At 45.2% G+C, this 27,948-nt stretch overlaps 1 protein-coding gene across 6 annotated transcripts in view; it reads right to left on the bottom strand.

Moving 5' to 3' along the window:
* The window catches only part of Glut1 (Glucose transporter 1), an 85,278-nt gene that overhangs the window by 50,630 nt on the left and 6,700 nt on the right, over nucleotides 1-27,948 (bottom strand). For all 6 annotated transcript variants that reach the window (XM_080266687.1, XM_080266688.1, XM_080266689.1 and 3 more), the window contains exons 2-3: nucleotides 21,398-21,610; nucleotides 18,886-19,081 (exon numbers count right to left, since the gene is read on the bottom strand). In XM_080266687.1, coding sequence (XP_080122813.1) covers nucleotides 18,886-19,081; nucleotides 21,398-21,609 — 408 coding nt within the window. In that variant the 5' untranslated portion in view covers nucleotide 21,610. The remainder of the gene's footprint in view (nucleotides 1-18,885; nucleotides 19,082-21,397; nucleotides 21,611-27,948) is intronic.

The raw sequence follows: 27,948 nt of genomic DNA, 5'->3' as shown, positions 1-27,948 counted from the left end.
GAACCCCCTTGAATGTGATTACAATTTCTTTTATATTTTTCTTGCTATCTCCAGGTTATTTTACTCAGCTTGGTTAAGACTATGTAAACTAAAGGAATCAGATACATTCATTAACCCCAAGCTGAATAAAACTGCAGGGCAACAGTAAGATTACAGTAAAACAATCAAGACTTTCTCAGGTGGAAGGGTTTGTGAATCAAGTGCTATTAATTTGTGTGTAAATTTAGTCAAGATGGTGATGATGATAGTTTTGCCTAAAGCTGATAAAGGAAAGTGAAGGACAAGACGTTATTGTTAACTTCATGATATGGGAGTGTAACTGACATCCAGAAAACTCCAACATGGAGTCAGGGAGGGAATAGACTCTGTTTATGTATAAAAAGGGGATGTACTGACTCAAGAGTAAAAGTACGATAATGTTTTGAAAATTTTGCTGAATCTGCCTTAACCCCTTCACTCCCATGACATCTTTTATGCTCTTGTTATCTCCAGATGATTTAACAGAAAGGTCCCTGGTGCTGAGGGGATTAATGGAAACTAAAGGTAATCTTTCTAGTTAACACAAAAAACAAAACAATCTCCCTTCAGGATGATAAAAATCTAGAGATAACGAGAAAATGAAAAAAAATTCACTAGATTGGTGAGATTAATGATAATGATTGTAACTAGACAAACTCACTTCCTTTTTTTTTCTCCCCAGTATAAAGTGTATTACTGCTTGTCAATGTATTCCACAATTTCTGATTCTTACACTGCTCTTTAGGAAGATGTGTGGTATCCTTGTTGGTAGAATATGATTACCAGAAAAATTATTATTATTATTATTATTATTAATTATTACTACTACTACTTCTACTATGACTACTACTACTACTACTGCTACTACAATGGTACTAACATCACTACTACTATTTTCAACTACTACTACTACTATGACCACTATTACTATGGTACTATCACTACTATTTTCAACTACTACTACTACTACTACCACTAGTCATTATTAATGTTGCCATTAAACATCATTTAATTAAACCATTATTGCCCCCCGAAAAAAAAAGACTAATGACAATATTCACATTATTGTTAAAAAAAAAAAAAAAAAAAAAAAAAAAGTTACATGTAGAGGGATCAATTGTATACATGTGGTGATTCTGGATATGCATGGACACGACCTCAAGAAATGCAGAAATGCTGACAGTAAAAGTTGGCCACTGCAAAACACCCCTTTAAACCCGACAATATATTTTTAAAAGAAAACCTCCGCTAATTCCAACAAATTTTATTCAAGTTAGGAAGGACGTCTAGTTTTGACGGGGTTCATGAAGGCCATATCTAACCCCTCCAGTTCAAGATCATTCCTAGCAAGAATAAAATTGTCTGGAGGTATGAAGAATATGCTTAAAAAGTATATCACCAGACTGAAGGCATTTTATAAACTGCATATATACAGTATGGCAGTTATGCACAAATGAAGTTAAAACCGTCTACGAACATGTCATACAACTGGTCTAGAGGTACTCTGGCATGTCTCTCGCAGGTAAATATAACAGTAGCCCCTCTATAGCATCACCTACCATGCAGTTCTACACACAAATGTTTTCTAATGTTATGTTGCATCGGATGACCAGAGTCTAGCTGGCATACGAGCTTTCCTAGCACCTCTTCCTTTGTGATTTATTTTGCCTATTACATCTTAACATTTTCTTGTGTACTAAATAATTTTTATAATATAATTTCTGACATACTTAGCATCATTAAACTGATGAGGATAATGCAGTGCCATGTGGAGAATTAATTGCTTAGGAGGAAGTGCTACAAAGTCTCTAAATCCACTCAGGGAAGCATGATACAAAATGGAGATCACCAAGGGGAAGATATGCCCCTAATTTCTGACAGTAATGAAACACCTGTAAATGGTAGATGCGACTAGCCTGCATCCCACACTGCAATGATAAACAAAGGTCACACACATTCTATATCACCTCCACGTGCATCAGAAGTTATCGTAAAATACTGGGGGTTTTGTCTACACCTTTCCACTGCCAGTTTTAACCCCTTGAATCCATTGATGTCTTGTTATATTTCGCTCTTGCTACCATAAGATGATTTTACTTATATTACAAAAACACCTTAGTAATGGAAGGGTTAATGAAGGCTCAATTAAACCCATCCCATTTAAAGTCTCCCCTGAATAAAATCATTTGGAGATTGCAGAATACAGGTTATTATCTAACCCTTCCAGTTCAAAAAGTCTCTCTCAAAGTGGAATAAAATTGTCAGGAGATAGCAAGAACAAAATATCAAATACACCACTGGAGCAAAATGGTAAATACTGCAGGGTTTAGACATATGAGGTTGATGCTTCCATGCAGACTAAGGCCACATCCACACCAAATGCTTGTTGGTGCTGGTGGGTAAGGGAGGGAGTTTTGCATCGCTGTGAACCAGTTGACTCTCTCTTCCCTCCTCCCTGCATCCAGTGCGGCCACTTGTATGGGTTACAGTAATGCAAAACTCCTGCCCACATCTGCCCGCACCAGGAAGCATCTGGTATGGGTGTAGCCTAACACAGGTAAAGAGTAAAGGAGGCTACAACAGGGCACAGAGGCGGCAGGCCAGCAATGAGGCAGCATCACCAGGAGTCATTGAAAAATTGTACAGCAGCAGGGTAGGAGAGGAAGGGAGACTGACTGAATGGGGAGGGGGGAGGGATGAGTATGAGGGGAGGAAGGAGGAGAATCAGACTGAACAAGGAGGGGCACTGACTGAATGGGGAGGAGATGAGGGAAGGCATTAGACTACTTGGGGAAGGAGGGAGGGGAGGAGGACCAGCTGCCTAGAGAGGAGTCAGAATGGGAAGGGGAAGGATGATGCCGGAATGAGTGGGGTAGGGAATGGAGGGAAGGAATCAACTAATGAGGAGGGAGGTGTACGACTGAGGTGGAGGGATAAAAAGGAATCATAACATGTGGGGAGAAGAGAGGTTGAGAGGAGAGGAAAAGAGAGGAGAGGAAAAGAGGGAAGGAGAGGTTAGGGGAAGGAAGGTAAAAGGTACAAAGAGTTGGGAAGGGATACCTGAAGGGAGGGGAGGGGAGGGGAGTGAGAAAGAGGGAAGGGGAGGGGAGGGGGAAAAAGGAGAGGGAGGAGGGCAAGCGGAAGAGGATTGAGAAGGAGGAGGGGGAGGGGAATTGGGTAGCGGAGGAGGGGGAATGAGGTTGGGGAAGAGGAGGAAGGGGATAGTGAAGGAGGAGGGGGAAGAGGATAGGAAAGGAGGACAGGGAAAGAGGAGAGGGAATGGGATGGGGAAATACGAGAGGGAGAGAGAGAGAGAGAGAGGTAAGTGAAGGGGTGGGGAAAGAGGTAGGGAAAGAGAAGGAGAAAGAGGAGGGGGAGAGAGAGGAGAGGATAGGGGAAGGGAAAAGGACGGTGAGAGGGATGGGGATGCCTAACCTAGTCAATGCACTGGGAGGGGAAACTAACCTAAAGGCCATCTAATTTACAGCATAAAAATTTTTAAATGACCCCTTCGAGATAAACTGATGTGTAAGATTAGGCAAGACCATTCTAATATTAAAATCAGATTATGTGTGACTTTTCTAGTCTTAAAATTATTATCACCAGGTGAAAATTATCTATAAAGTGCTTTGCTTAGAAAATAAAACTATCTTTCATTTTTAGTCTCAATTGAATGGAGGAAAATTTTGATTACACTTGTATCAGATAAATAAAAAATAAAAGATGCAAGAGTACTACAGGAAGAGAGAAAGAAAAAGAAAGGGAGAGAGAAAGTGAGAGTTAGCAAGAGAGGAAGAAGATACATACCGGAGGAGAGAGAGAAGAAGCCTAAAACGAGAAGAGGGAGAATTAGGTGAGACAAGAGATAAAAACAGACAAGATCAATGGCATTTTCTGACATCATTTTTTGGTAAAAGGAAAGCTTGAATTATTATAAGTGAAAAAAAGTACATATCCATTAAGGGAGGAAGACATTACCCCTCCTCACAATGTCCACTGTGTTCCTGCCGCCACCAGACGATTCAATTCAGCCTAGATTTTCTACCTGAAGAGGGCGAGATTATAGCCTTCATTAACCCAATGGATACAGCTCAGGAGAGACTTCAGAGCTTAAATTTAGCTTCATTAACCCCTTCACCCTTACAAATCCTTCCTCAAGCTGAATAAAATCGTCTGGAGATGGCAAGAAAAAAAATGTTAAAAAATGTGCTCTGAAAGGGCTTAAGGCAACAAATACAGGGAGGTCCACACACAGCGCTTGACTAGAACTTCATCTGGCAGTATCTTGTGTGTTGCGGGGATGGCTCAGTCTGCTGGTGTGGGCGTGGGTGTGGCAGTGGGAGCAGGAAGGAAATAAATGATGCAGGATAGACAAACACAGTCTCAGCCATCCCCACAACACAAAAGAAAATGCCCGGCAAAGTGGAAGAGGCACGTTACCTATGGGACCACCCTGTATACAACAATAGTCCCCATTTTCTGTAACATCTTACAAGAGGAGGGGTGGGGGGTACTAAAGTGCAAAAATTAACCCCTTCCTTCCAATGACATATTTCATTCTCTCTGCCCTCAGACAACTTTAACTTAGGGGAGACCTCATGTAGTGCAGGGATCAATGAAGGATATATATAACCCCTTCAGTTTGAAAAATCTATCCTCAGGTAAATAAAACCATCAGGCAAAAACAAAAACAGAGTAAAAATAAGGTAATATAGGGTAAAAATTGAGAAACAACTCCATCATCAGCTGGAAGAGGCTAAATATCACGATGAAGGGGGGAGGAGGAGGTGTGCATACTCTTTGCAGCTCAAAGAAAAAAAAGAAAACAGGATGGGCCTTTATGGTCATACACAGGATTGATAAAACTGGTTATTAATGATGATAGCACAGATTATAATTAAGTCAACCGTTTCCACACCAAATTTATTGACACAGATTTCTCTTTTACAGTCAAATTACTAGACACAGAGACAAACATAAGACAAAGCTATACCCTCATAGAAGATGCTAGAAGGGACAGAAACAAAGGGCCGAATTCAGGTAGGCTTTTCAGGAGACTTCACAACACATCTCTGCTTTTTTTTTTTATTACACCTTGAAATTTTTGTGCATGTTATGGATGCAGACTATCTATATACCGGTATACATACTGTATTTAAAAAAAAAAAAAAAAAAAATTATACAGAATATCAGGGAGTAAAATTCACAATAAACCACCTATGGAAGAGTGCTAAGAAGCCTCCCTATGCCATCGAGAATACGGTGCTATGAGGGCAGACTGAACAATACCTTCTTTATATGGATGGTGGGGGGCTGTGAGGCAGGAGTGGAGAGAGGGCGCAAAATTAATGCGACACAGTCATTGGCCAGGCACAGAACATTTGTTGACAGAGAAATGGAAGTTACAGAGACATAGGGTTAGTTGACGAAGGCAAGGCCGAGATGGGAAAGGAAGGAATGAGGCAAGGAGATGGGAAACAAGGAAAGACAGATGAAGACACAGGAAAGAAAAGAGGTTAATAAAAGGAGGAAGGGAGGGGAAAAATGAAAGGATTTATATGGACGGAGTGCTGAAGACAAGGGGAAGAGAGAGGTTAATGAAAATAAGGAAGGAAGGAAAATACAAGGAGGAAGAGGGGCAGAGAAGGGAAAGAAATAAGACTAATAAAAGACGAAGGAATGTACAAAGGAAGGAGTATGAAAGGAGAAACAGAAAAGGGGATGATGAGGCTTTACACAGGTAGGATTGTATGCAGATAGGAAGGTAATTGGGTAGGTTGGTAGGTAAATAGGAAGTAGGTATACAGTAAGAAGGTAATTAGGTAGGGACACAGCAGGTAGGTAGGTAAGGTAAGGTGTGGTGAGGTATGGAGCAAAAAAAAGTGGATGAGCAGAAGTACGAAATTAAGGACGGAGGGAAATAGTGAGGAACTATGTTGGGGTATGAAAAAAAACAAGAAAAGGAAAAGGAAGGAAGCTTGTGAGAAAATGTAAAGGAGAGGAAGGAACGATGGATGGAAGAAGGGGAAGGGAAAATGAGGAGGGAGAAATGGAAAGCAGGATACAAGAAGGAAGGATTAGGTGAGGGAGGGAGTAAATGAAGATAATCTGGGGCAAAGGAGCAAGCTAAAGAGAGGTTGGGGAGGGGGACTTGTGAAAGGGGGGAGAGACGGATGGAGTGATTTAGGAGAGACATGAAAGACGGAAAGGGGATGAAATTACGAGGGACGAAGGGAATGATGAAAAGGAGGAAAGAGGAAGGAAGCAGGAGAGAATGGATATCAGGGGTGAATGAAGACTGGAGGGATAAATGGTAACAGAAAGAAAGGTTGAGATGAAGTGAGTGAATGAGGGAGTGAACGAGATAGTGAATAAGGCAAAGGAAGAAAATATGAAGGAAGAGTAGAAGTGAGGGAGGGAGAGAAGGAAGGAAGGAGGGAGGGAGGGAGGGAGGGAGGGAGGGAGGGAGGGAGGGAGAGAAGGAGGGAGGGAGGGAGGAAGAGAAGGAGGGAGGGAGGGAGGGAGGAAGAGAAGGAGGGAGGGAGGGAAAGGAGGAGGGTCTGAAAGAAGGAGGGAGGGAAGAACGAAAGGAGGGAGGAACGAAACTCGACCTTTGAAACGAAGTCTGGGGGGCAGACTTCAAGAGCTACGATAAATAATGTTACTCAAGGACATCTCACTCCCTCCCTCCCTCATTCTCTCCCTCCTTCATTCCTTCTCTCTCCCTCTCATACTGCTTCAGCCCCTCTTTCTCACTCACTTTTTACCTCTCTCAACTTTCCAATCACTCAAATCTTCTCTCTTCCTCATGCACCAAAATCACTCAGTTTTTCTTTCTCATCGGTCAGCCTCTCTCTCACTTCATGTCTCTTTCTCCCTGCCTTCCTCCTGCATCTCTCCATTTCTTCTTTATTATCCTTCCCTCCCTCCCTCACCCCCTTCTCTCTTCTTTACCCCCCACTCTTTCCTCTCTCCCTCTGTCCCTCCCTGCACTTCTCTCTCTCTCTCTCTCTTTCACTTTCTAATCCTATCCCCATTTCACTCACTCTCCCCACTCCCTCCTTCCCATTCTCAGTTTTGACGTTTTTTCATCCTCCTTTCTTTCATTTTTTGATTCCGTCTTTCTTTCAAGTAAATTTTCATGTCCCTTTTTCATATCACCATTATCATCATCATCATCATCATCATCTCCATTCATGGCATTTTCTCGTGGTCTATCATTTTTTTTCATCTCCATTCACGTCTATCTTCTGGACTTTATCATTTCAAAATTTCACTCTTTTTTGCATCATCATCTACATTTATGCCACTACCTCTTGGTCTCATCCTGATTATTCCTCCTCCTCCTCACCCCCACTTTCGTCTTCCTCTCCTCATTCCTTCCTTCATCTATCCATCTGCTTCACTCACCTCCTTTCACTTTCTTCTACCTCTTAGTCTCATCCTCATTAATCCTCCTCCCCCCCCCTTTCGTCTTCCTCTCCTCATTGCTTCCTTCATCTATCCATCTGCTTCACTCTCCTCCTTTCACTTTCTTCTACCTCTTCATCTCATCCTCACTATTCCTCCTCCTCACCCCCACTTTCGTCTTCCTCTCCTCATTCCTTCCTTCATCTATCCATCTGCTTCACTCACCTCCTTTCACTTTCTTCTACCTCGGTCTCATCCTCACTATTCCTCCTCCTCATCCCCCTTTCGTCTTCCTCCCCTCACTCCTTCCTTCATCTGTCCATCCACACCATCCTCCTCCTTATCCTACCCTCCACCCAGCTGACGTAAACACTGGCATATCGGATAGTCGTCTCACTGGATTAGGACGCTCTCTAACTCCCTTACCAATGAATTATTATATCTGACAGGTTAATATATTTTTGGATGTTATTTGTGAAACCTATACTGATATAATACTAATAAAACTGACATAAAAGAATAATAAGCTGTAGTGCGTAAAACAAATCGCTATGGAACAGGTGTTAGCCTCCTAAGCTGTCGAGAAAATGGGCCATTTAGTTGCATCCTCCTCTAGTGTGGACTAAACACAGATACAGTAAATCAGGAAAAAAACAATACGATAAAGAAGGAAAGGTAAGGGAAGAGAAGGAGGAGGAGGAGGAGGAGGAGGAGGAGGAGGAGGGCAATAGGTCAATATAACAATCAACGATATAGATCAATTATATATGGACATTAAATCGCTCTCTACTGCCTTAACAGTATGGTATATTCTGCACTCTACTGTATGCTAACGAGTAAGTGAAATCTGGGTAGCAAAGTCCATAGGTTTTCTTACATGTTGTCTAATGGGAGAAACTGAATTGACAGAGTGAGAGTGAGAGAGAATGGAAAAGCTTGAGTAGGAGTAAGAATGAAGGAGGGAGAGAGATGGAGAAAGAAGGATGGAGAGGGAGGTGGGTGAGGGGAGAGGGAGGGTGGGATGGGTCCGTGTGTAGGTGGAGGTGTGGTCTGACATTTTAGCCTCACCTTTATCAATATCTCAACATTACTCTCTCTCTCTCTCCACACACACACACACACACACACATCCTACCAATCACCACACTGCTACGAGATAAATTTAAATAAAGTACGGTACGATCCATTTATAACGGTCGGTCTCCACTTCACTCACTGGTTTCTCGTGTCTTCCAAGGACGGCTCTCAGTTACCTATGCCTACCCTGCATCATTAATTAATTTCCTGCTCCTGCTGCCACAGCCGCGACCATACCAGCAGACTGAGCCACACGAATTTCAGCAGTTCATTCATTTTTAACCTGGCCCTCATTTTCGTCCCTTCGCAGCTTATTTCACGTAGCTCAGTGGCAGACAAAGACACTACTGCGGCTCTAGTGTCTGCAGCACTTCTTCGTGACTGTCATTCTAATTCTCCTGTTACAACTCAGCATTCCCGATGGAGGGATGGCAATTTTGAGCCAAGGTAAAGTGAACAGAGTATAGTGCAGCGTTGTTTCCAGACCACCTATTGTTACGCCAGTACTTGACCCTTCACAGCACAGTTCTTTGAGGAGGTTTGAGAGTCTTTGCCCATTTATTTTATTATTTTTAGGAGCCTGGTGGTTTAGTGGGATGAGGCGCTCTGAATGTGACTCGTAAGGATTCACTTGAGGCGTGGTTGGGATTTACTCCTCACGTAATGCCGCTCATGGAAGAACAACTGGTCACCCTCGCCTTAAAAATCAGGACTGAGCAGCCACCACAATCACCACAAATCACCATCATCACAGTCACATCTATCACCATCAATACAATCACCACATCAATAACTATCATTACAATCACCACATCGAGCATCACAATCACCACATCAATAACTACCATCACAGTCACCACCACAATTACCATCACAATCACCACATCAATCACTATCATCACATCCACATCAATCATCACAATCACATCAATCACCATATCAATCAATCACCATCAGTCACCACATCGATCATCATCAAAATCACATCAATTACCATCAAAATCACATCGACCACCATCATCAAAATCACATCAATTACCATCAAAATCACAACATCGATCACCATCATCACATCAATCACAACCATCACAATCACCACATCATTATCACCACAATCACCACATCAACCAACACCACCACAATCACCACATCAACCAACACCACCACAATCACCACATCAACCAACACCACCACAATCACCACATCAACCAACACCACCACAATCACCACATCAACCAACACCACCACAATCACCACATCAACCAACACCACCACAATCACCACTCGCATTCACCACCTCAACCTCCACCACCACAATCACCACTCGCATTCACCACCTCAACCTCCACCACCACAATCACCACACCGCTCACCACATCCACCCAGGGGTCACCACCACAACATACATCACCACAAATCATCACTAACACCAAAAGCAAAGGAAATCGGATATATAAGCAAGATTTTTGGTGACATACAGGAGCTACTGAGAGAGAGAGAGAGAGAGAGAGAGAGGGGGGGGAGGTCAAGTGATTTGGTGGGGAGGGGGGAAGACCATGAAGGAGTGAGAGAAGAGGCGGTGAGGAGGAGGGGGATGGGGAGGGGGGAGGGAGGAGGGAGGTAGGGAGAAGAGAGGGTTGGCGGGGAGGAAAGGAATAAGATTAAGGGGATGATGGAGAGGGGTGAGGGGAGGAGAGAGGAAAGGGGTGAGGGGGAGATGAGAGGAGTGAGGGGAGAGGAAGGAGAGAGGAGGAAAGGGATGAGGGAGAGGGAGGGAGGAGGAGAGAGATGATGGAGAGGGGTGAGGGAGAGGAGGAGAGGGGTGAGGGAGAGGAGGAGAAGGGTGAGGGAGAGGAGGAGAGGGGTGAGGGGTGTGGGAGGGGGGTGCAGCTCACTTGACCCCCTCCCCACTCACCTCAATATCAGTGGTAATCAATACTGAAGGAAACCACTCAAATAATCTCATCGCTGCTCATCTACCCACTCAACCCACCTCACACCCAACCCACTCGGCCTACTTTGACCCACCAAACCCACCCCACTCACCAAACCCATCCCACTCACCTAACCTACCCCACTCACCTGTCCCACCCCACCCACCTAATCCACCCCACACACCTAATCCACCCCACTCACCTAACCCACCCCACCCACCTAACCCACCCCACCCACCTAACCCACCCCACCCACCTAACCCACCCAATCCACTGATAATACACACCTACACAGACTCGTTTGTCATAAGACCCGCCCACAACACCGCAGGAACTGGGTGGGGAGTGGGTGGTGCTTGGGGAGAGGGGGAGTGGGTGGATGGGGAATGAGTGGGTGGTTGGGGATGAGGGTGGGAAAAGTGTGCGGTGAGTGGGCGGGTGGTTGGGCAAGATGGTGGGCAATGGGTTGGATGGGGAGAGTGGAGGAGTTGGTGGGGGGACAGGGTGGGTGGGGAGAGTGGGGGAATAAGTGGGGGATGGGTGGGAAATGGGTTAGGTGGGGAGAGTGGATGAGTTGGTGGGGGACAGGGTGGGAAATGGGTGGATGGGGAGATTGGTGGAATAGGTGGGGGATGGGTGGGAAATGGGTGGGTGGGGAGAGTGGGAGACAGGGTGGGAAATGGGTGGGTGGGGAGAGTGGGAGACAGGGTGGGAAATGGGTGGGTGGGGAGAGTGGGAGACAGGGTGGGAAATGTGTGGGTGGGGTGAGTGGGAGACAGGGTGGGAAATGGGTGGGTGGAGAGTGGGGGAATAGGGGGGGGGGACAGGGTGGGAAATAGGTGGGGAAGGGGAGGGAAGGATGTGGAGGGGAAGGGGAGGAACAGACGAAGCTGGGAGAGAGGTGAGGAAATGAGAGAGAATATTGGAAGAGGAGAGAATGGAGAGAACTGAGAGGGGAGATGAGGGAGGGGAGCTGGGGAGAGGAGAAGATGGGGAGAAGAAAATGGGGAGGAAATATTAAAGGAAGAATGATAGTGGGGGGAATGAACAACCCAAGGATGAGAGAGAGAGAGAGAGAGAGAGAGAGAGAGAGAGAGAGAGAGAGAGAGAGAGAGAGAGAGAGAGAGAAAATTTGACATTAAGCAGTCCAAATTGGGAGAAAATGATTGAGCGTGAATGAGAGAGAGAGAGAGAGAGAGAGAGAGAGAGAAACTAGAAATTTTTAAAAACGATTCTGTAAAGCCTTCGATGAGAATGAAAAAATGGCTATTAAATTTTTATGTACGAAAAGTTGGAAGTAAACCTGTAATCTATAACTATCAATGAAATATATATATATATATATATATATATATATATATATATATATATATATATATATATATAGGTAAAAATCAGCCTGCATTCCACCTTATATTGCGCAATTTGCAAAGCGATACAGCAGCCACAAAAAGTTCGCGCACAATCTTCATCCAGCATTGTGTCCTATCATATCCTCCGTACGTGTCAAAAGTTATCCTTCCTTCCCATCCTCTATGTGCTTTTATCTCTACCGCTATAAATAAAACATTACACTTTGAAATATTACGTCAGTGAATTTTTGCGCATCGCTGTACAGGGTTCACTTTTTCTATTTTGGATTACTCAAAAATAATAAAAAAATAGGAGGGTGTTACCTTGCCTATGCGTTCGTTCAATAATGTCTCTAAAAGTGAGTGAGCGAGCGAGCGTGAGTAAGAGTGAGGAGGAAGTGGGTGAATGAAGATGGTGAGTGAGACCAAAGACGGAGTAAGAAAGGAGACTAGTGAATGCAGAAGTGGGAGTGGGTGAGATGGTACAATGTGTGAGTGAGTGAGTGAGGAAGAGCGAGTGAAAAGACGCGAGTGAATGAGGGATACAGTGAATGGGGGGGGGGGAGAGAGAGAGAGAGGACTTCGTGAGTAGGAGTGGCTGTTAAGGTCGCTAAATGAGAGTGAGAGTCATCATAACTCACCATAGAGGGCGGAAGCGGCCGGGCAACACTATACATGTCACTATATCACCACCACAACACACACATCCGCCACCACACACACCAAAAACACCACTGCCCGACCTCTCACTGCCTTACATCACTCTCCCCCCTTCTCTCTCTCTCTCTCTCTCTCTCTCTCTCTCTCTCTCTCTCTCACACACACACACACTGACACCTTAGAAAATACTGTTCGTCAATATATATTTCTCGACACTTTGTTTCTACTTTGCATTATTGAGCATGTTTATTCAGACTTTAGGCAAGAGCATTACATTATTATTATTATTTCTAAGTCTTTCAGTATAAAATATCCATCCATCCATCCATCATCCAATCCTACATTGCCCCATGAGGAACATAGGAGCCCGGGGCTAAGCAGTTGGTCCTGACATTTAAGATGTGAGTGACCGCCTCACTCATCCCTGAGTGGCATTACATGAGCAATCAACCCAAACCACCCCTTGGATATAAACCTTCACCGGCTCAATCCGATTGGAGCGCAATAATTACTCACTAAACCACCAAGCGCCAAAATTTGGTTATATGGTTACCACCCAGCGTAGTAAATTGTTTCCTGGTGTACAGGAAACATTTGGCTTGTCACTCAGTGTACAGTCACCCACAGGCAGAAGGAAGAGGAAAGAATGAAGGAAAGAAAGACAGAAGAGGAAGTGTAAAGTTACCCGTAGGCAGAAGGACAAGGAAAGAATGAAGTAAGGGAAGGCAGAAGAGGATGGAAGAAAAGAAGGATGGAGGAGAGGAAAGGGCAGACACCCGACAGCAGCAATACATCGAGTGAGTGGATGGTGAGCGCCCCCACCTACCAATTATAAAATATCAAAATTTAGTAATAAACCTCTGTTTCACGTAAGTTTTACACGGGTGACGAAAGAGCTAATCGCCGAATCCAAATCTGTATACTTCTGCTGGTAACTCTCCCATATTTTTGAAATTCTACAGACTGGGGGTAGATCTGAACATTATTAAATTAGGCTAAGCTTGATTTATGCATGATCACACTCGTCAGATATCAGGGGAACCTCCATGCAGCATCCCTGATTGGTGTGAACTGTGGTTTGATCGATGAGGGGCTCTGCAAGGTCGTTATACAGACTGACCTAGTAGCCTTAATCAAACCAAGGAAACCAGATACAGTGCACCTCCAAACGGACAGCATTATAGGCAGGACTAAGACACTAAGTTATCGTTCGTGACAAATTAATCCTATTCCGTAAGACTGGAATATGAATAATGAAAGACTAGAAATTATCGAAGTCTACCCTACAATTAAGTTTTCTTTCATTAAGATGACAGCCATTTTCTTTGCCAATATTTCATCAACAACTCAAATATACCTCACTCACCACTCATTATTTTTGGCCATATACTGACACTCTCTTCCACCCATCTGATAGGACGGCAGATACAAACCACGAGAGGAGAAATAATGCATGCAGTGATAAAACATGCATGCTGGAATAAAGGGCATAAAGCAAGAAATTAATCTTCGCTTGATATCCAGTCATAAGGAGTTCAAGCTTTTCAAATTTACCTACAAGTGCCTAGCCTTCTCCTTTCCATGTGTCTTATGTAGTGTGCCGGTGTCTGGGTGCTTGTATAGTGCTGGTGTGTGTACTACGTTGGTGCTATTCTTGTAACAAACATCATAGCTTGGGTTTTTGTTCGTGCTGGTACACATTACAAAAATAAAAAATAATAATAATAATAATAATAAATGGCAAATACGAGCTCTTGAAGGACGGAGAGCTTGTAAACAAAAGAGCGTCGGCCAAAAACAACTACGAAAATACGAAAGCTCTTGTAAGGTGAAGAGCTTCGGTAACAACACAGCATCGGCCAAAAATAATTACGAAAACACGAAAGCTCAAGGAGGATCGTAAACAAAAGAGCATCGGCCGAAAATAAAAGGGCGCGGATGCAGCGGTGTGCAAATAAAAGGACAAAAATAGTTTCTTGACATTTATTTGTATTAGGGAGAGTCAAATGCTTGGGCAGGCAGGGGGGGAGGGGGGAGAACTTAACAATAACAGTACAGCAGGTGAACAATGGCGGTGGTAACAATATGCAAACACTACAATAACAATACTAATGCAAATAATGCTACACATAACATCAAAACAGCAGTGATGAGTAAAATTATCATGAAGAGAAACAAATGAACAATAATGAAACATCTTTATTAAACAAATATCATACCAAACTCAGAATAATGGTTTTTACACATGACACTCTTGATATTACCAAGAGATTTTTTTACTAACTAATGAAGTGCATGAACATCAGTAACACAAAAGAAAATACTGACAACAGTTTAATATTAGTAACCAAATCCTTTTAAAATCAGTAGTTAACAATAAAATATAATCTGAAAATACTGATAACATGGCTAAATAACTGATCATTCTTTAAATAACAGCTGTAAATCAGATGAACTCCGATGCATATAACAAATTATACATAATATTAATAATAATAATGATAATAATAATAATAATAATGCGATGATAAACAGCCATGCAAACAGCCACGAATAGCAGTGAATGATAAGCAGCAAAACAAAGTGCTTTCCGTTACAGCCAACATTCCTTCAAAAAAAAGCACATTTATTGGGAAAAATCACAGCATAAATTACAGTACCATGCAAAAATAAGCGTTACAGAGGCGTTACAGGAGGGTTACAGCCACACTCGCCCCTGTTACATGTCTCTATTTTTTATTTCTGTGAGTGGAAGACTGTTGGTTACAAGACAAAGAATATGAAGATATGATTTTTGCTGATGTGGGCAGTGAAGTGGGGATTGAAGATGGAGGGAATACAGACGGGATGGAAGAAAGGAAAGATGGAGGAGAGATGGATGGGGAGGGAAAGGAGAGATGGAGGAGAGAAAAAGGAGATGGAGGAGACAGGATGGAGGGATGGACGGAGAGAGGAAGGAGGGACAGACGGAGAGAGGAAGGAGGAATGGATGGAGAGAGGAAGGAGGGATGGATGGAGAGGAAGGAGGGATGGATGGAGAGGAAGGAGGGATGGATGGAGAGGAAGTAGGGATGGATGGAGAGGAAGAAGGGATGGAGTAGAGACGAAGGAGGGATGGTTGGAGAGAGGAAGGATGGATGGATGGAGAGGAGAAAAGGAGAGATGGATGAACAGATGGAAGGAAGGGATGAAGGACAGAGGAGGGAGGGATGAAGGGATGAGGAGGAGGGAGAGAAGAGAAGGAAACATGGATGGATGGGGGGGGGAGAAGGAGGGAATATGGGAGGAAAGGGAGAAGAGAAAAAAAGAAAATTAAAGGAGAAAGAAAAAAAAGAAAGTATCGGAGAGAGAGAGAGAGAGAGAGAGAGAGAGAAAATCACATGGTATTAATACACACAGCGAGGCAGCGTGCAGAGTTGCGGTGGAGAAAAGCAGAGTTTGAGGCAGTTAGTCGGAGGAAGAGTCAGCAGAGTCAGAGATAAGTCAGAAGCAGAGTCAGTAGAGGCGAAGTACAGTCAGTAGAGTCAGCTGGGGCAGAAGTAGTCAGTAGAGTCAGAAGTAGAGTCAGTAGCTAGTAGAGTCAGCTGGGGCAGTAGTAGAGTAAGTAGAGTTAGAAGTAGAGTCAGCAGGGGCAGAAGCAGTCAGTAGTGTTAGAAGTAGAGTAGGTAGAGGCGAAGTAGTCAGTAGCTAGTCGAGTCAGCTGGGGCAGAAGCAGTCAGTAGTGTCAGTAGTGGGGCAGAAGCAGAGTTAGTAGAGGCGAAGTACAGTCAGTAGAGTCAGCAGGGGCAGTAGTAGTCAGTAAAGGCAGAAGTAGAGTCAGTAAGGGCAGAAGTACAGTCAGCTGGGGTAAAAGTTGAGTCATTAGAATCAGAAATGGAGTCAGTAGTCAGAAGAGTCAGTAGGGGCAGAGGTAGAGTCAGTAGGGGCAAAAGTAGTCATTAGTCGGAAGTGGAGTCAGAAGAGTCAGTAGGGGCAAAAGTAGAGTCAATAAGGGCAAAAGCAGACACAGTAGAGTTAGAAGTAAAGTCAGCAATTAGAAGCAGAGTCAGTAAGAGCAGAAGTAGAGTCAGTAAACGCAGAAGTAGGGGCAAAATCGGGTCAGTTAAGGCAGAAGTAGTCAGTAGAGTTAATAACAGAGGCCAATAGGAAAGTATATAACAGAGATTTGTAGTTCCATGGAGAGTCGGCAAGGCAGGGAAAGGGTAAGTCAGGTACATGGAGAGTTAAATTGAGTCAGGGAGAAAGAGGAGTCAGTCAGAGGAGAGTCACAGGCAAGAGAGAGTCTTGAAGCTAGAAGTTAGGAATGGAGGGAGGGAGAAGGCAAGGAGAGTTAACGAGTTAGGGGTGAGTGGAGAGTTAAGTGGTCATGGAGAGTCGAGAGGAAAATGGAGAGTCGGAAGTGTGAGAGGTTAGAAATGACGGTAGGAGGTATTTAGAATAAACGTGTAAGCAGAGTTACCGAGGGAGAGTTAGTGAGGGAAGAGGAGAGTTAGAGGGTTGAAAGAGGAGATCAGAAGACGCACAGGGAGAGTCAGGGATAAACAGACAAGCGCACACACACGCAAAACACAAGCAAACCGAAGCCACGTAGAGTCAGAAGGCAGAGACAAACACAGACTGACCACGGAGAGTTAACGGGAGAGTCAAGTGGACAGAGGATCAGACATACGGAGACCAACCATGCAGGGAGAGTTAGGGGGGGCCACATGGAGAGTTAGGGGAAGGCCACAAGGAGAGTTAAAAGGAGGTACAAGGAGCGTTAGAGGCCACAAGGAGAGTTAGGGGGAGGCCACGAGGAGAGTTTAGGGAAGGCCACAAGGAGAGTTAGGGGAGGCCACAAGGAGAGTTAGGGGAGGCCACAAAGAGAGTTAAAAGGAGGTACAAGGAGAGTTAGAGGCCACAAGGAGAGTTAGAGGAAGACACAATGAGAGTTAGAGGAAGACACAATGTGAGTTAGAGAAGGCCACAATGAGAGTAAGGGAAGGCCACAAGGAGAGTTAAGGGAGTATCACGGGGAGAGTCGTGGAGAAGCAACAGGACAGTGAAGAAGGAAGGCAGAGTTAAGCACAGTCACAGTGAAAGACGTGGGCAATCAGGAGAGTCGGCAAGTGAAGGAAGAAAGGACGTGGAGAGTTCAGAAAGCTAAAAGCAGAGTCAAGAAGAAATTAATGAAGCTAAAATATGCAAAACGGAGAAAAGTTACGAAAAGTAGAGTTAGGAGAGTCAAAGGCAGAGTCATGAATGTCAACAGTAGAGTCGAGACGGAGAGTTAAACAGTAAATAGCAGGGTCCAGGAGAGTAATAAGGGGTCGAGAAGGTGAGTCAGGGAAGCAAAAAGTATAGTCGAGAAGGAGAGTCACGGAAGCAAAGATGAGAGTCAAGGAGAGTCGAAAGCAAAACGGCAGAGTCAAGAAGAGTCAGGAGTCTAGGAAGAAAGCATAGTCCGATAAGAAAATGGCCGAACGAACAGTCGAGGAGAGTGTGGAGAGTCTGGGGGGCAGGGAGAATGACCATGATGGGGGAATGAGAGTCAGGATAGTGAGGGAGTGAAGAAAAGGTGAGAGAGTGATGGGGGAGAGGAGAGTGCGGGTGTGAAGGCAGAATGGGAAAGGAGAGTTACGGAGGCCACATCGTCAGGAAAGTCGAGGAAGGGATGCAAGGAGAGTCACCGTAAAAGTAAAGTCACACGAGAGATGCTGAGTCAAAGGAGAAGGTGGTTAAAATATCATGAAGGAGAGTCGTGTGAGTTAAGATTAGTTCGGAAGATGTGTGTGTGTGTGTGTGTGTGTGTGTGTGTGTGTGTGTGTGTGTGTGTGTGTGTGTGTGTGAGAGAGAGAGAGAGAGAGAGAGAGAGAGAGAGAGAGAGAGAGAGGCGAAGAAAGGCAAGTCACTAAGTTCAGTCAAGGAAAGGAGAGTCAAGGTTAAAAAAAGTAGAGTCAAAGAAGAATTTTTATTGCTGAAGGGAAGTGCAAAGGAAGTCAAAGGGGACAGGCGAAGTCAAAAGGAAGTCAAAAGCGAGGCGAGAAGGTTGAGACAGATTGCGGAAGTCAGCAGAGTACAACTTTCCCCGCTACAAGGAAGTTTTGTAGTAAGTGGAGAGTTAAACTGATGAAAAGTAGACAAGGAAGTGACGAAAGCAGAGTCGGTGGCAGGAAGCTGAGTCGGAGTGAAAGGGAAGTCGGAGGAAAGTTAGAGAGGGCAGACAAGGAAGTGAAACAGGAAGTCAGGAGGAGAGTCTGAGAGGGCAGTCAAAGAAGTGAAACAGGAAGTCAGAAGGAAAGTTTAAAAGGGCAGTCAAGGAAGTAACAGAAGCAGAGTCAGAGGCAGTAAGTCAAGGAAGTGAAACAGGAAGTCAAAGAGGAAGTCTGCGGCGAGGTGAGACAGACGGTGGAAGTAGAAGCAGACGCAGCAGAAAGCCTCCCCACCCCCACTACCTGCTCAAGTAGTCTCATCTTCCGTCGACGGGTCTGCTCCTCCAGGCGGTCCACGGCCTCCCTCAGCGACTCAATCTCCTCCTTGGCCGCCTGTAGCGTGTCTATTTCCTGCCGGATCACCACCATGTCACGCTTGACCTCCACCACCTCACTCTGACACGTCTGCACGCTCTTGTTCAGCTCCTGTAGTTGCGACCTAGAATGCACGCCCTAGGATTAACACTCTCAGGCGTAGGACTCACTCTCGAGCTCCTACCACTCACTTCCAGGCTCCTACCACTCACTGAGGCTCCTACCACTCACTGAGGCTCCTACCACTCACTCTCAGCCTCCTACCACTCACTCTCGGGCTCCTACCACTCACTCTCGGGCTCATACCACTCACTCTCGGGCTCCTACCACTCACTCTCGGGCTCCTACCACTCACTCTCGGGCTCCTACCACTCACTCTCAGCCTCCTACCACTCACTCTCAGCCTCCTACCACTCACTCTCAGCCTCCTACCACTCATTCACTTCCATATAATCACTAATAAATATAAGGAACTTGAAAGATGAATGAAAGTCTCGCTCTCTCTCTCTCTCTCTGCTACTACTACTACTATTACTTCTACTACTACCACTACTCTTCTCCCAGTGCAAATATTTCTCAACTACCCATCACAGTGGAATATAATTTACCCTTTCACCTCTACTACTACCACCTACCACCTACCACTCACACGCAACCACACAGCTGAACCAGGCAGGGCAAGAACTCGATCCCTACCAGCAAACATCACAACGTCATCAACATACACTGGATCTGAGGCATTCCATTCATCACCACCCCAATTACTGGTGGAAAACAGGGCTGTGGTGGTGGTGGTGGTAGTGAGGACGGCGAAGAATTTGAAATGATGATGATATGATGATGATGATGATGATTGGTGGCGGTGGTGTTAGTGACGACAGCGAAGAATTTGAGATGATGATGATGATGATGATGATGATTGGTGGCGGTAGTGTTAGGGGTGATGCTGAAGACATTTTTGGGGAACGCCTCGGCTACGGCTATGAGATTTTTTGGGGTGGCAGCGGTGGTTAGGTTGTAGGGGTTGTAGGAGGAGAGAATTCTCAAGTTGGTCTCGTCATGGATGGCAGAGAAAGATTAAGATGAGTCTGGGGTTTGATTGCAGTTTTATTCTCAAGAGGGAGTTATTTTGACAAGAGCAGTAATAAGGTGAGAGCAGTTTATGCCAGCTAAAGCCGTCCCTTCTACTCCTGCTTTCTCCACCGAGCCTCTCCTGTTTCCTATCGCGTCCTAACCCCTTCTGCCCTGTCTCACCAATTTCCCCTGTATGTGACTGGTTGGGTCGTGTGTGTGGGCACGTGTATGCGTGTGTTCTTCCATCAGGTGTGTAGTGTGAGTTTTCCATTACGTCATAATTTGCTGTGCGCGAAGTTCCCTAGCTACACTCCCCACTGCTGACTCCTCCAGCTTTCTCGAATTTAAACACGACTTTCCTCAAACCTCTATATTACACATTAACAGCATACATGTCACTAGCTATGATGTGTGTTATGATATCTCAGTGCCCTGACACTACTGCACTTTTCATTCGGCTATGGGGTTATGTGTTAAGGCGGTGGGCGGTGTGGGGTGGGGTGGAGTGGAAGGGGATGTTGTAGTGTGTAGTTCAGTCTGGTGTGGTGGTGCGGTGCGGTCCTGTGGTGTGGTGTGGTGTGGTGCGTGATGATAGTACTGCCAGTGAATCAGCGCCCACGTGGCCACACATGAAGTCACACCAACATTATACTATCACGGTGGACGAGGAACACTATCATCGGGAAAGGTATCACGTGTTTCCCGCCACTCCCTCTGTCATGAAAAATGGAGGGGAGAAATGGGAGTGAGGGCTTGGTCCCCCCCCCCCCTCATCCTCCCCGCATTAGTAGTTGCAATGTGGCGACCCAACAGCCCAGCACTTGTGTTATAAGAAGCTTCGTGCCTCGTATAGTGCTGTGTGGACTTCGTGACAATCTTCAAGAATTCTCTCTCATATGGGGGAATCTATACTCTTTTCACTCTAACTTGGCCTAAAACTGCCATCTCTTTTTTAATACTTAGTTGCAGCAATAAAATTAACACTGGATTATGGTGCTAGTCGTAAAGAATTACTTGGAAAATAGAAACTGCAATGTTCTCTTCTACCACTGAGCTACGTGAAATGTTTTGCAAAAGACGAAATATTTAGGCCATGTTAGTGTGAAAAAACTGTAGCTGATCAGGAGGAGGAGGAAGAGATGATTGTGGTGGTGGTGGTGGTGGTGGTATTAGTGATTATGCTGGTGTTGGCGATGCTAGCGTTAGTGCTGATGATGATGATGTTAGTGCTGGTGATGCTGGGGTTAGTGCTGGTGATGCTGGGGTTAGTGCTAGTGATGCTGGAGTTAGTGTTGGTGATGCTGGGGTTAGTGCTAGTGATGCTGGAGTTAGTGCTAGCAATGGCAGCATCAACAAGGGCACTCACCTGATGGCGTGCAGGGCAGCGCTGGTGTCGGCTTGGTGGTGGCACTGGATCTCGTCAATCTTGGTGGTGAGGTTGGTACTCATGATTGACACCTGCTTCTGTAAGCTGCCAAAACTGGCGTTACTGAGCGGTGTCTGCCAGGCTGCGTGGTGGCTGTCACCCCCCCGCCACCGCTCGCACCCCTCACCACACTCACTCATACTCCCCCTCATGCTAGCCACGCACCAGGCAGCGACAACAGAACAGGGGAAAATCGAGAGCACAAGAGTTAATTAGGTGGCGCGGGGACTGGGAGGAAACCTGGTGGCGTGCCGATGGGGGCTGCATCACGCACTCACCATTCACTCACCCTCATCATTCTTTCACTTACTAACTCACTCATCACTCAGTCACTCATCTTTCACTCACTCTTAGCAATCATACATTCACTCACTCTCACTCACCCTCATCATTCTTTCACTTACTAACTCACTCATCACTCAGTCACTCATCTTTCACTCACTCTTAGCAATATACATTCACTCACTCTCACTCACCCTCATCATTCTTTCACTTACTAACTCACTCAGTCACTCATTTTTCACTCACTCTTAGCAATCATACATTCACTCACTCTCACTCACCCTCATCATTCTTTCACTTACTAACTCACTCATCACTCAGTCACTCATCTTTCACTCACTCTTAGCAATACAGTATACATTCACTCACTCTCACTCACCCTCATCATTTTTTCACTTACTAACTCACTCAGTCACTCATCTTTCACTCACTCTTAGCAATCATACATTCACTCACTCTCACTCACCCTCATCATTCTTTCACTTACTAACTCACTCATCACTCAGTCACTCATCTTTCACTCACTCTTAGCAATCATACATTCACTCACTCTCACTCATCCTCATCATTCTTTCACTTACTAACTCACTCATCACTCAGTCACTCATCTTTCACTCACTCTAAGCAATCATACATTCACTCACTCTCACTCACCCTCATCATTCTTTCACTTACTAACTCACTCATCACTCATCTTTCACTCACTCTTAGCAATCATACATTCTCTCATCATTCATTCTCTTACTCATCACTCGTCACCCATCTTTCACTCTTATCACTCATTCATTCACTCTCATCCATCCCTTTCCACCCACCAATTACAAACATCCGTACAAGCCATCTCTCTCTCTCTCTCTCTCTCTCTCTCTCCATAAGGCCAAACTGACAAAGCCTAATCCTGAATTCTAAAACACTGGACTAATTCGCAAGCAGACGAGTGTAAAGGGATGTATGACTGGCACTAACTTCACTCATGTTCCAGACAGATGGATGTCTTAGCTACCCCTTCAATCCGACGACGTATTATCTATTTCTATTTTTTTACATCTATTATTTTTACTTTTTTTCAATTTCTATCTATTTATTTCTTATCAATTTATTTATTTTTATCTATTTAATTATATCTATTTTTATCTATTTTTTATCTATTTTTATCTATTTTCATCTATTTTTATCTATTATCTATTTTTCTATCATTTTACCTCATCTATTTATATCTATTATATTCACTAGATGCAGAGTCGTATTCTCGTCAGGACGCTCCCTAGCACCTCTCCCTTGGCGATTTATTTTTGGATACGGCTGGTTGATACAATACTGCACGTTATATGCAGCGAAGTGTGATATTAGAATGATTATTATAACACGAATTAAATCGCTTAGGAAGAGGTGTTAGGGAGCTTTCTTTAACTGCATAAAATCGTCTGGAGGGAAAAAAATAATTCTTTTTTTCCTTTCTTACCTTTCCTTGGTATAATCAGCAAAATAAATCGCTTAGTAAAAGGAGTTAGGGAGATTCCTTTAACTGATAATATAATAATAATGCCTACGTATTTTTTTCCCTCTGATGATTTCTTGAAGCCTCTCGTGGTGAAGGGGTTAATTTTCACCACTCATGTCTCACCACTACATTAAAATCACCACCACACTCACCACTCCTCTCAGTCCTCACCACTCATAGCAATCACACTCTCACTCGTAGTCACCACCCATCATCATTCCATCACTCCTCCTCCTAATTCACCTTCTCACTACTCATCACACTTTCATTCACCACTCACTCACCACACTTTCATTCACCACTCACCCTCAACACTCATCACATTTTCATTCACCACCCACTCACCACTCACTCGCTACTCATCACACTCATCACTCATACTCACCACTCGCCCACACTACTCATCACACTTTCATTCACCACTCACTCACCCTCACTATTCATCGCACTTTCATTCACCACTCACCCTCATTACTCATCACACTTTCATTCACCACTTATACTCACCACTCACCCTCCACATCAATTATCAACAATCATCTTCACCACTCACCTTCCTCACTCATCAGTCATTTAGTCTCCACTCACCACCCACCCTCATCACTCACCACCCATCCTCGCCACTCACCCTTACCACTCACCACCCACCACTCACTCACACTCACCACTCATCTTCATGCAACATAACTACAATGCTACTTGAGTGACTACAAAGGGGAGTGGATTTTGGGGGGAGGAGGAGGAGGGGTGGGGGGAAGGAGAGGGAGAAAGGATGTAGGGTTGAAAGAGAGAGAGAGAGAGAGAGAGAGAGAGAGAGAGGATGTGCAGTGAGGATTGTGAGCGTAAGGTGCAGTGCAGTGAGAGGTGTGTCTTTGTGAGGTGTGAGAGAGAGGTGTGAGTGAGTGAGGTGCAAGTGAATCAGGTGCGAGAGTGAGGTGTGAGAGGTGTTAGTGAGTGAGGTGTGAGCGAGAGAGAGGTGTGAGTGAGAGAGAGGTGAGTGAGTGATGAAAGAGGTGTGAGTGACGTGTGAGTGAGAGTGAGGTGTGAGTGGGAGTGATGTGTGAGTGAGAGAGAGGTGCGAGTGAGAGAGAGTGAAGTGTGAGAGAAAAAGGTGTGAGTGAGTGCGGTGCGAGTGAGTGAGATGTTTAAGTGAGTGAAGTGTGAGTGAGAGAGAGAGAGAGAGAGAGAGAGAGAGAGAGAGAGAGAGAGAGAGAGAGAGAGAGAGAGAGTGGTGTTAAATGACAGGTGTGAGTGAATAAGGAGTGTGTGAGAGTGAGGTGTGGGTGTGAGAGAGGTGCGAGTGGATGGGGTATGTGAGAGAGTGAGGTGTGAAAAGCTGTGATTGAGAGAGAGAGAGAGAGAGAGAGAGAGAGAGAGAGAGAGAGAGAGAGAGAGAGAAAGTGGACTGTGAGTAAAGAAGTGAGCTGTAAGAGAGTGGCGTGTGAGAGAGAGGGGTGCAAGAGAGTAGGGTGTGAGATAGGGATGTGTGAGAGAGTGAGAAAGAGATGTGAAAGCCAGGAGAGAGAGAAAGGGATGTGAGTGAGGTGTGAGGGAGAGTGGCATGTAAGACGTGAGAGAGAGAGAGAGAGAGAGAGAGAGAGAGAGAGAGAGAGAGAGAGAGAGAGAGAGAGAGAAGGCAATAGTGTGCGAACGAGATCTGAGCAAGCCATGCAAAGGAGGATGTGAAAGGGAGAGGTGAAGGTGCGAGGGAGGGAGGTTTTGTGTGTGTGTGTGTGTGTGTGTGTGTGTGTGTGTGTGTGTGTGTGTGTGTGTGTGTGTGTGTGTGTGTGTGTGTGTGTGTGTGTGTGTGTGTGAGAGAGAGAGAGAGAGAGAGAGAGAGAGAGAGAGAGGTATGCTTTTAACACGTAGCCACATAATGAGTTGGAGGAGAGAAAGAGAGATGTGAGGGAGAGATTTGAGATGTGAGGGAGAGATTTGAGATGTGAGGGAGAGATTTGAGATGTGAGGGAGAGACTTGAGATGTGAGGGAGAGACTTGAGATGTGTGGGAGAGACTTGAGATGTGAGGGAGAGACTTGAGATGTGAGGGAGAGACTTGAGATGTGAGGGAGGGACTTGAGATGTGTGGGAGAGATGTGAGGGAGAGAGACGTGAGATGTGAGGGAGAGACTAGAGATGTGAGGGAGAGATCTGAGATGTGACGGAGAAATTTGAGATGTAAGTGAGATCTGAGATGTGAGGGAGAGACTTGAGATGTGAGGGAGAGACGTGAGATGTGAGGGAGAGAGACATGAGACGTGAGGGAGAGAGACATGAGATGTGAGGGAGAGAGACATGAGACGTGAGGGAGAGAGACATGAGATGTGTGGGAGAGATGTGAGATGTGAGGGAGTGAGACATGACATGTGAGGGAGAGAGATCTGATGTGAGGGAGAGATTTGAGATTTGTGGGAGAGACTTGAGATGTGTGGGAGATTTGAGATGTGTGGGAGACTTGAGATGTGTGGGAGAGACTTGAGATGTGTGGGAGAGATCTGAGATGTGAGGGAGAGACTTGAGATGAGGGAGAGACTTGAGATGTGGGAGAGATGTGATGTGAGGGAGAGACTTAAGATGTGGGAGAGATGTGATGTGAGGGAGAGACTTGAGATGTGAGGGAGAGAATTGAGATGTGAGTGAGAGATTTGAGATGTAAGGGAGAGAATTGAGATGTGAGGGAGAGAATTGAGATGTGAGGGAGAGAATTGAGATGTGAGGAAGAGACTTGAGATGTGAGGTAGAGACTTGAGATGTGAGGGAGAGAGATCTGATGTGAGGGAGAGATTTGAGATGTGAGGGAGAGATTTGAGATGTGAGGGAGAGACTTGAGATGTGAGAGAAACTTCAGATGTGAGGGAGAGAGACTTGAGATGTGAGGGAGAGAAACTTGAGATGTGAGGGAGAGAAACTTGAGATGTGAGGGAGAGACTTGAGATGTGAGGGAGAGAAACTTGAGATGTGTGGGAGAGACTTGAGATGTGTGGGTAACTTGTGAGACGTGAGGGAGAGAGATGTGACACGTGAAGGGGAAGAAATCTGAGATGTGAGGTGGAGAGATGAGACGTAAGGTGGAGAGATCTGAGGGAGAGATGTGTGGGCAAGGTCTGAGATGTGAGGAGAAGAGACCTGAGATGCGAGGGAGAGAGACCTGAGATATGAGGGAGAGAGATCTGAGATGTGAAGGAGAAAACACATGAGGGGTGAGAGACAGACCTGTGATGTGTACCTGGGTTGTGAGGTGAGGGGTGAAACGGGGGGGGGATGGGGGGGAAGTTGTAAAAAAAAAAAAAAAAAATGGAGACTAAGTGGTGAGAGTGAAGTGATGGGGGTGAGGGGTGAAGGGGGGAGACCATATGGGGGAGTTACACGTTTAATGACCGAGGGGACGGTGGGGGGTTGTTTAGAGTGGGGGGGGAGACGTAGTGGGGGTTTAAATAGTGGGGGGAGTGGGAGGTCGAAATTTACTGCAGTGTGTGGGAAGGTGAGGGGGGATGGGGGAGGTACGTCTGCCTAAGGGGGGGTGAGGGTGACTGGTGAAAAGGGTTAAAATGGGAGATGTGGTAGGGGATGGGGACTACACACACACACACACACACACACACACACACACACACACACACACACACACACACACAGTACACAACAGCACCCCATATGTAAACACCCACACACTGCACACGCCAAATAATTACATAGAAATCATCACTACCACTTCTTTTACAGCCAAAACACACGTAACATTCGCACACTTAGCCAGGCGAATTCCACACACATTTGTATATATATACTGCTCATGAATACAATGACTACGCGCGCACACCATGTATACACAAAACACATACTCCCTTTCGTGCACACCCACATCCACACACATGCATTAAGTACAGCCGCCATAGATTACGTGCACATAGCCAGGCATACAGTCCATGTGCACGCCCCATATGCACAAAGGGTGATCATCATGTACACCCACACTAGGCGTCCTCCCTTTAAATGATGTGGACATAAAGTACTGACACGTGTCCCGGGAATATGACGGAGAGAAGGGTGAGGAAGAGAAGGGAGGGAAGGGAGAGAAAGTGGAGAAAGCGAGAGAGAGAGGAGGGAGAGACAAGCAGGAGTGGAAGCGGGGAGGGTGTTACGTACTCTAGGACACACTACACACACACACACAGTCTCTAGGATGCCTCTAAGTCAAAGATTGGGCATTGATCATATCTAGGACACCAAGACGCCTGTAGGACATTTCTCTTGAGGGGAGGGGGAATCTTTAAGACAGTCTAGGACATTTCTAAATCACACTCACTGAGGCCAGGTGACCGTCTTTAGAGCCAAATGGGACATCAGATTTCCTAGAACACTTCCATTTAAGCACTATAACACTCTAGGATTCTTCTAGGTAGCGTCTATGTCAGCACTAGGCACACTTGGACACCCTAAAGACACTCTAGAAACTCATCCCATAGCTCTAGGACACACTAAAACACACTGAGGGAACATACATGTGTCCTTCATGCTCGCAATGTGACAGTGAGTGAGTGCAAGTGACTGAGAGGAAATGGATGAGTGTGTATAGAGTGCTAGAGTTAGAGATAGTGCTAGAGCAAGTATGAGAGGGAGAAAGTGCTAGTATGAGAGGGGGGAAGTGCTAACACCAGTATATGAGTGACTGAATGCTAAAATAAGTGCGTAACACACTTGTGGGAGTG

Source organism: Coenobita brevimanus, chromosome 21 (genome assembly GCF_032717465.1).
Source record: "Coenobita brevimanus isolate Jiangsu-jjx chromosome 21, ASM3271746v2, whole genome shotgun sequence".
Lineage (NCBI taxonomy): Eukaryota > Metazoa > Arthropoda > Malacostraca > Decapoda > Coenobitidae > Coenobita > Coenobita brevimanus.
The sequence above is the reverse complement of the archived record's forward strand: the minus strand, read 5'-3'. Positions and strand labels throughout refer to the sequence as shown.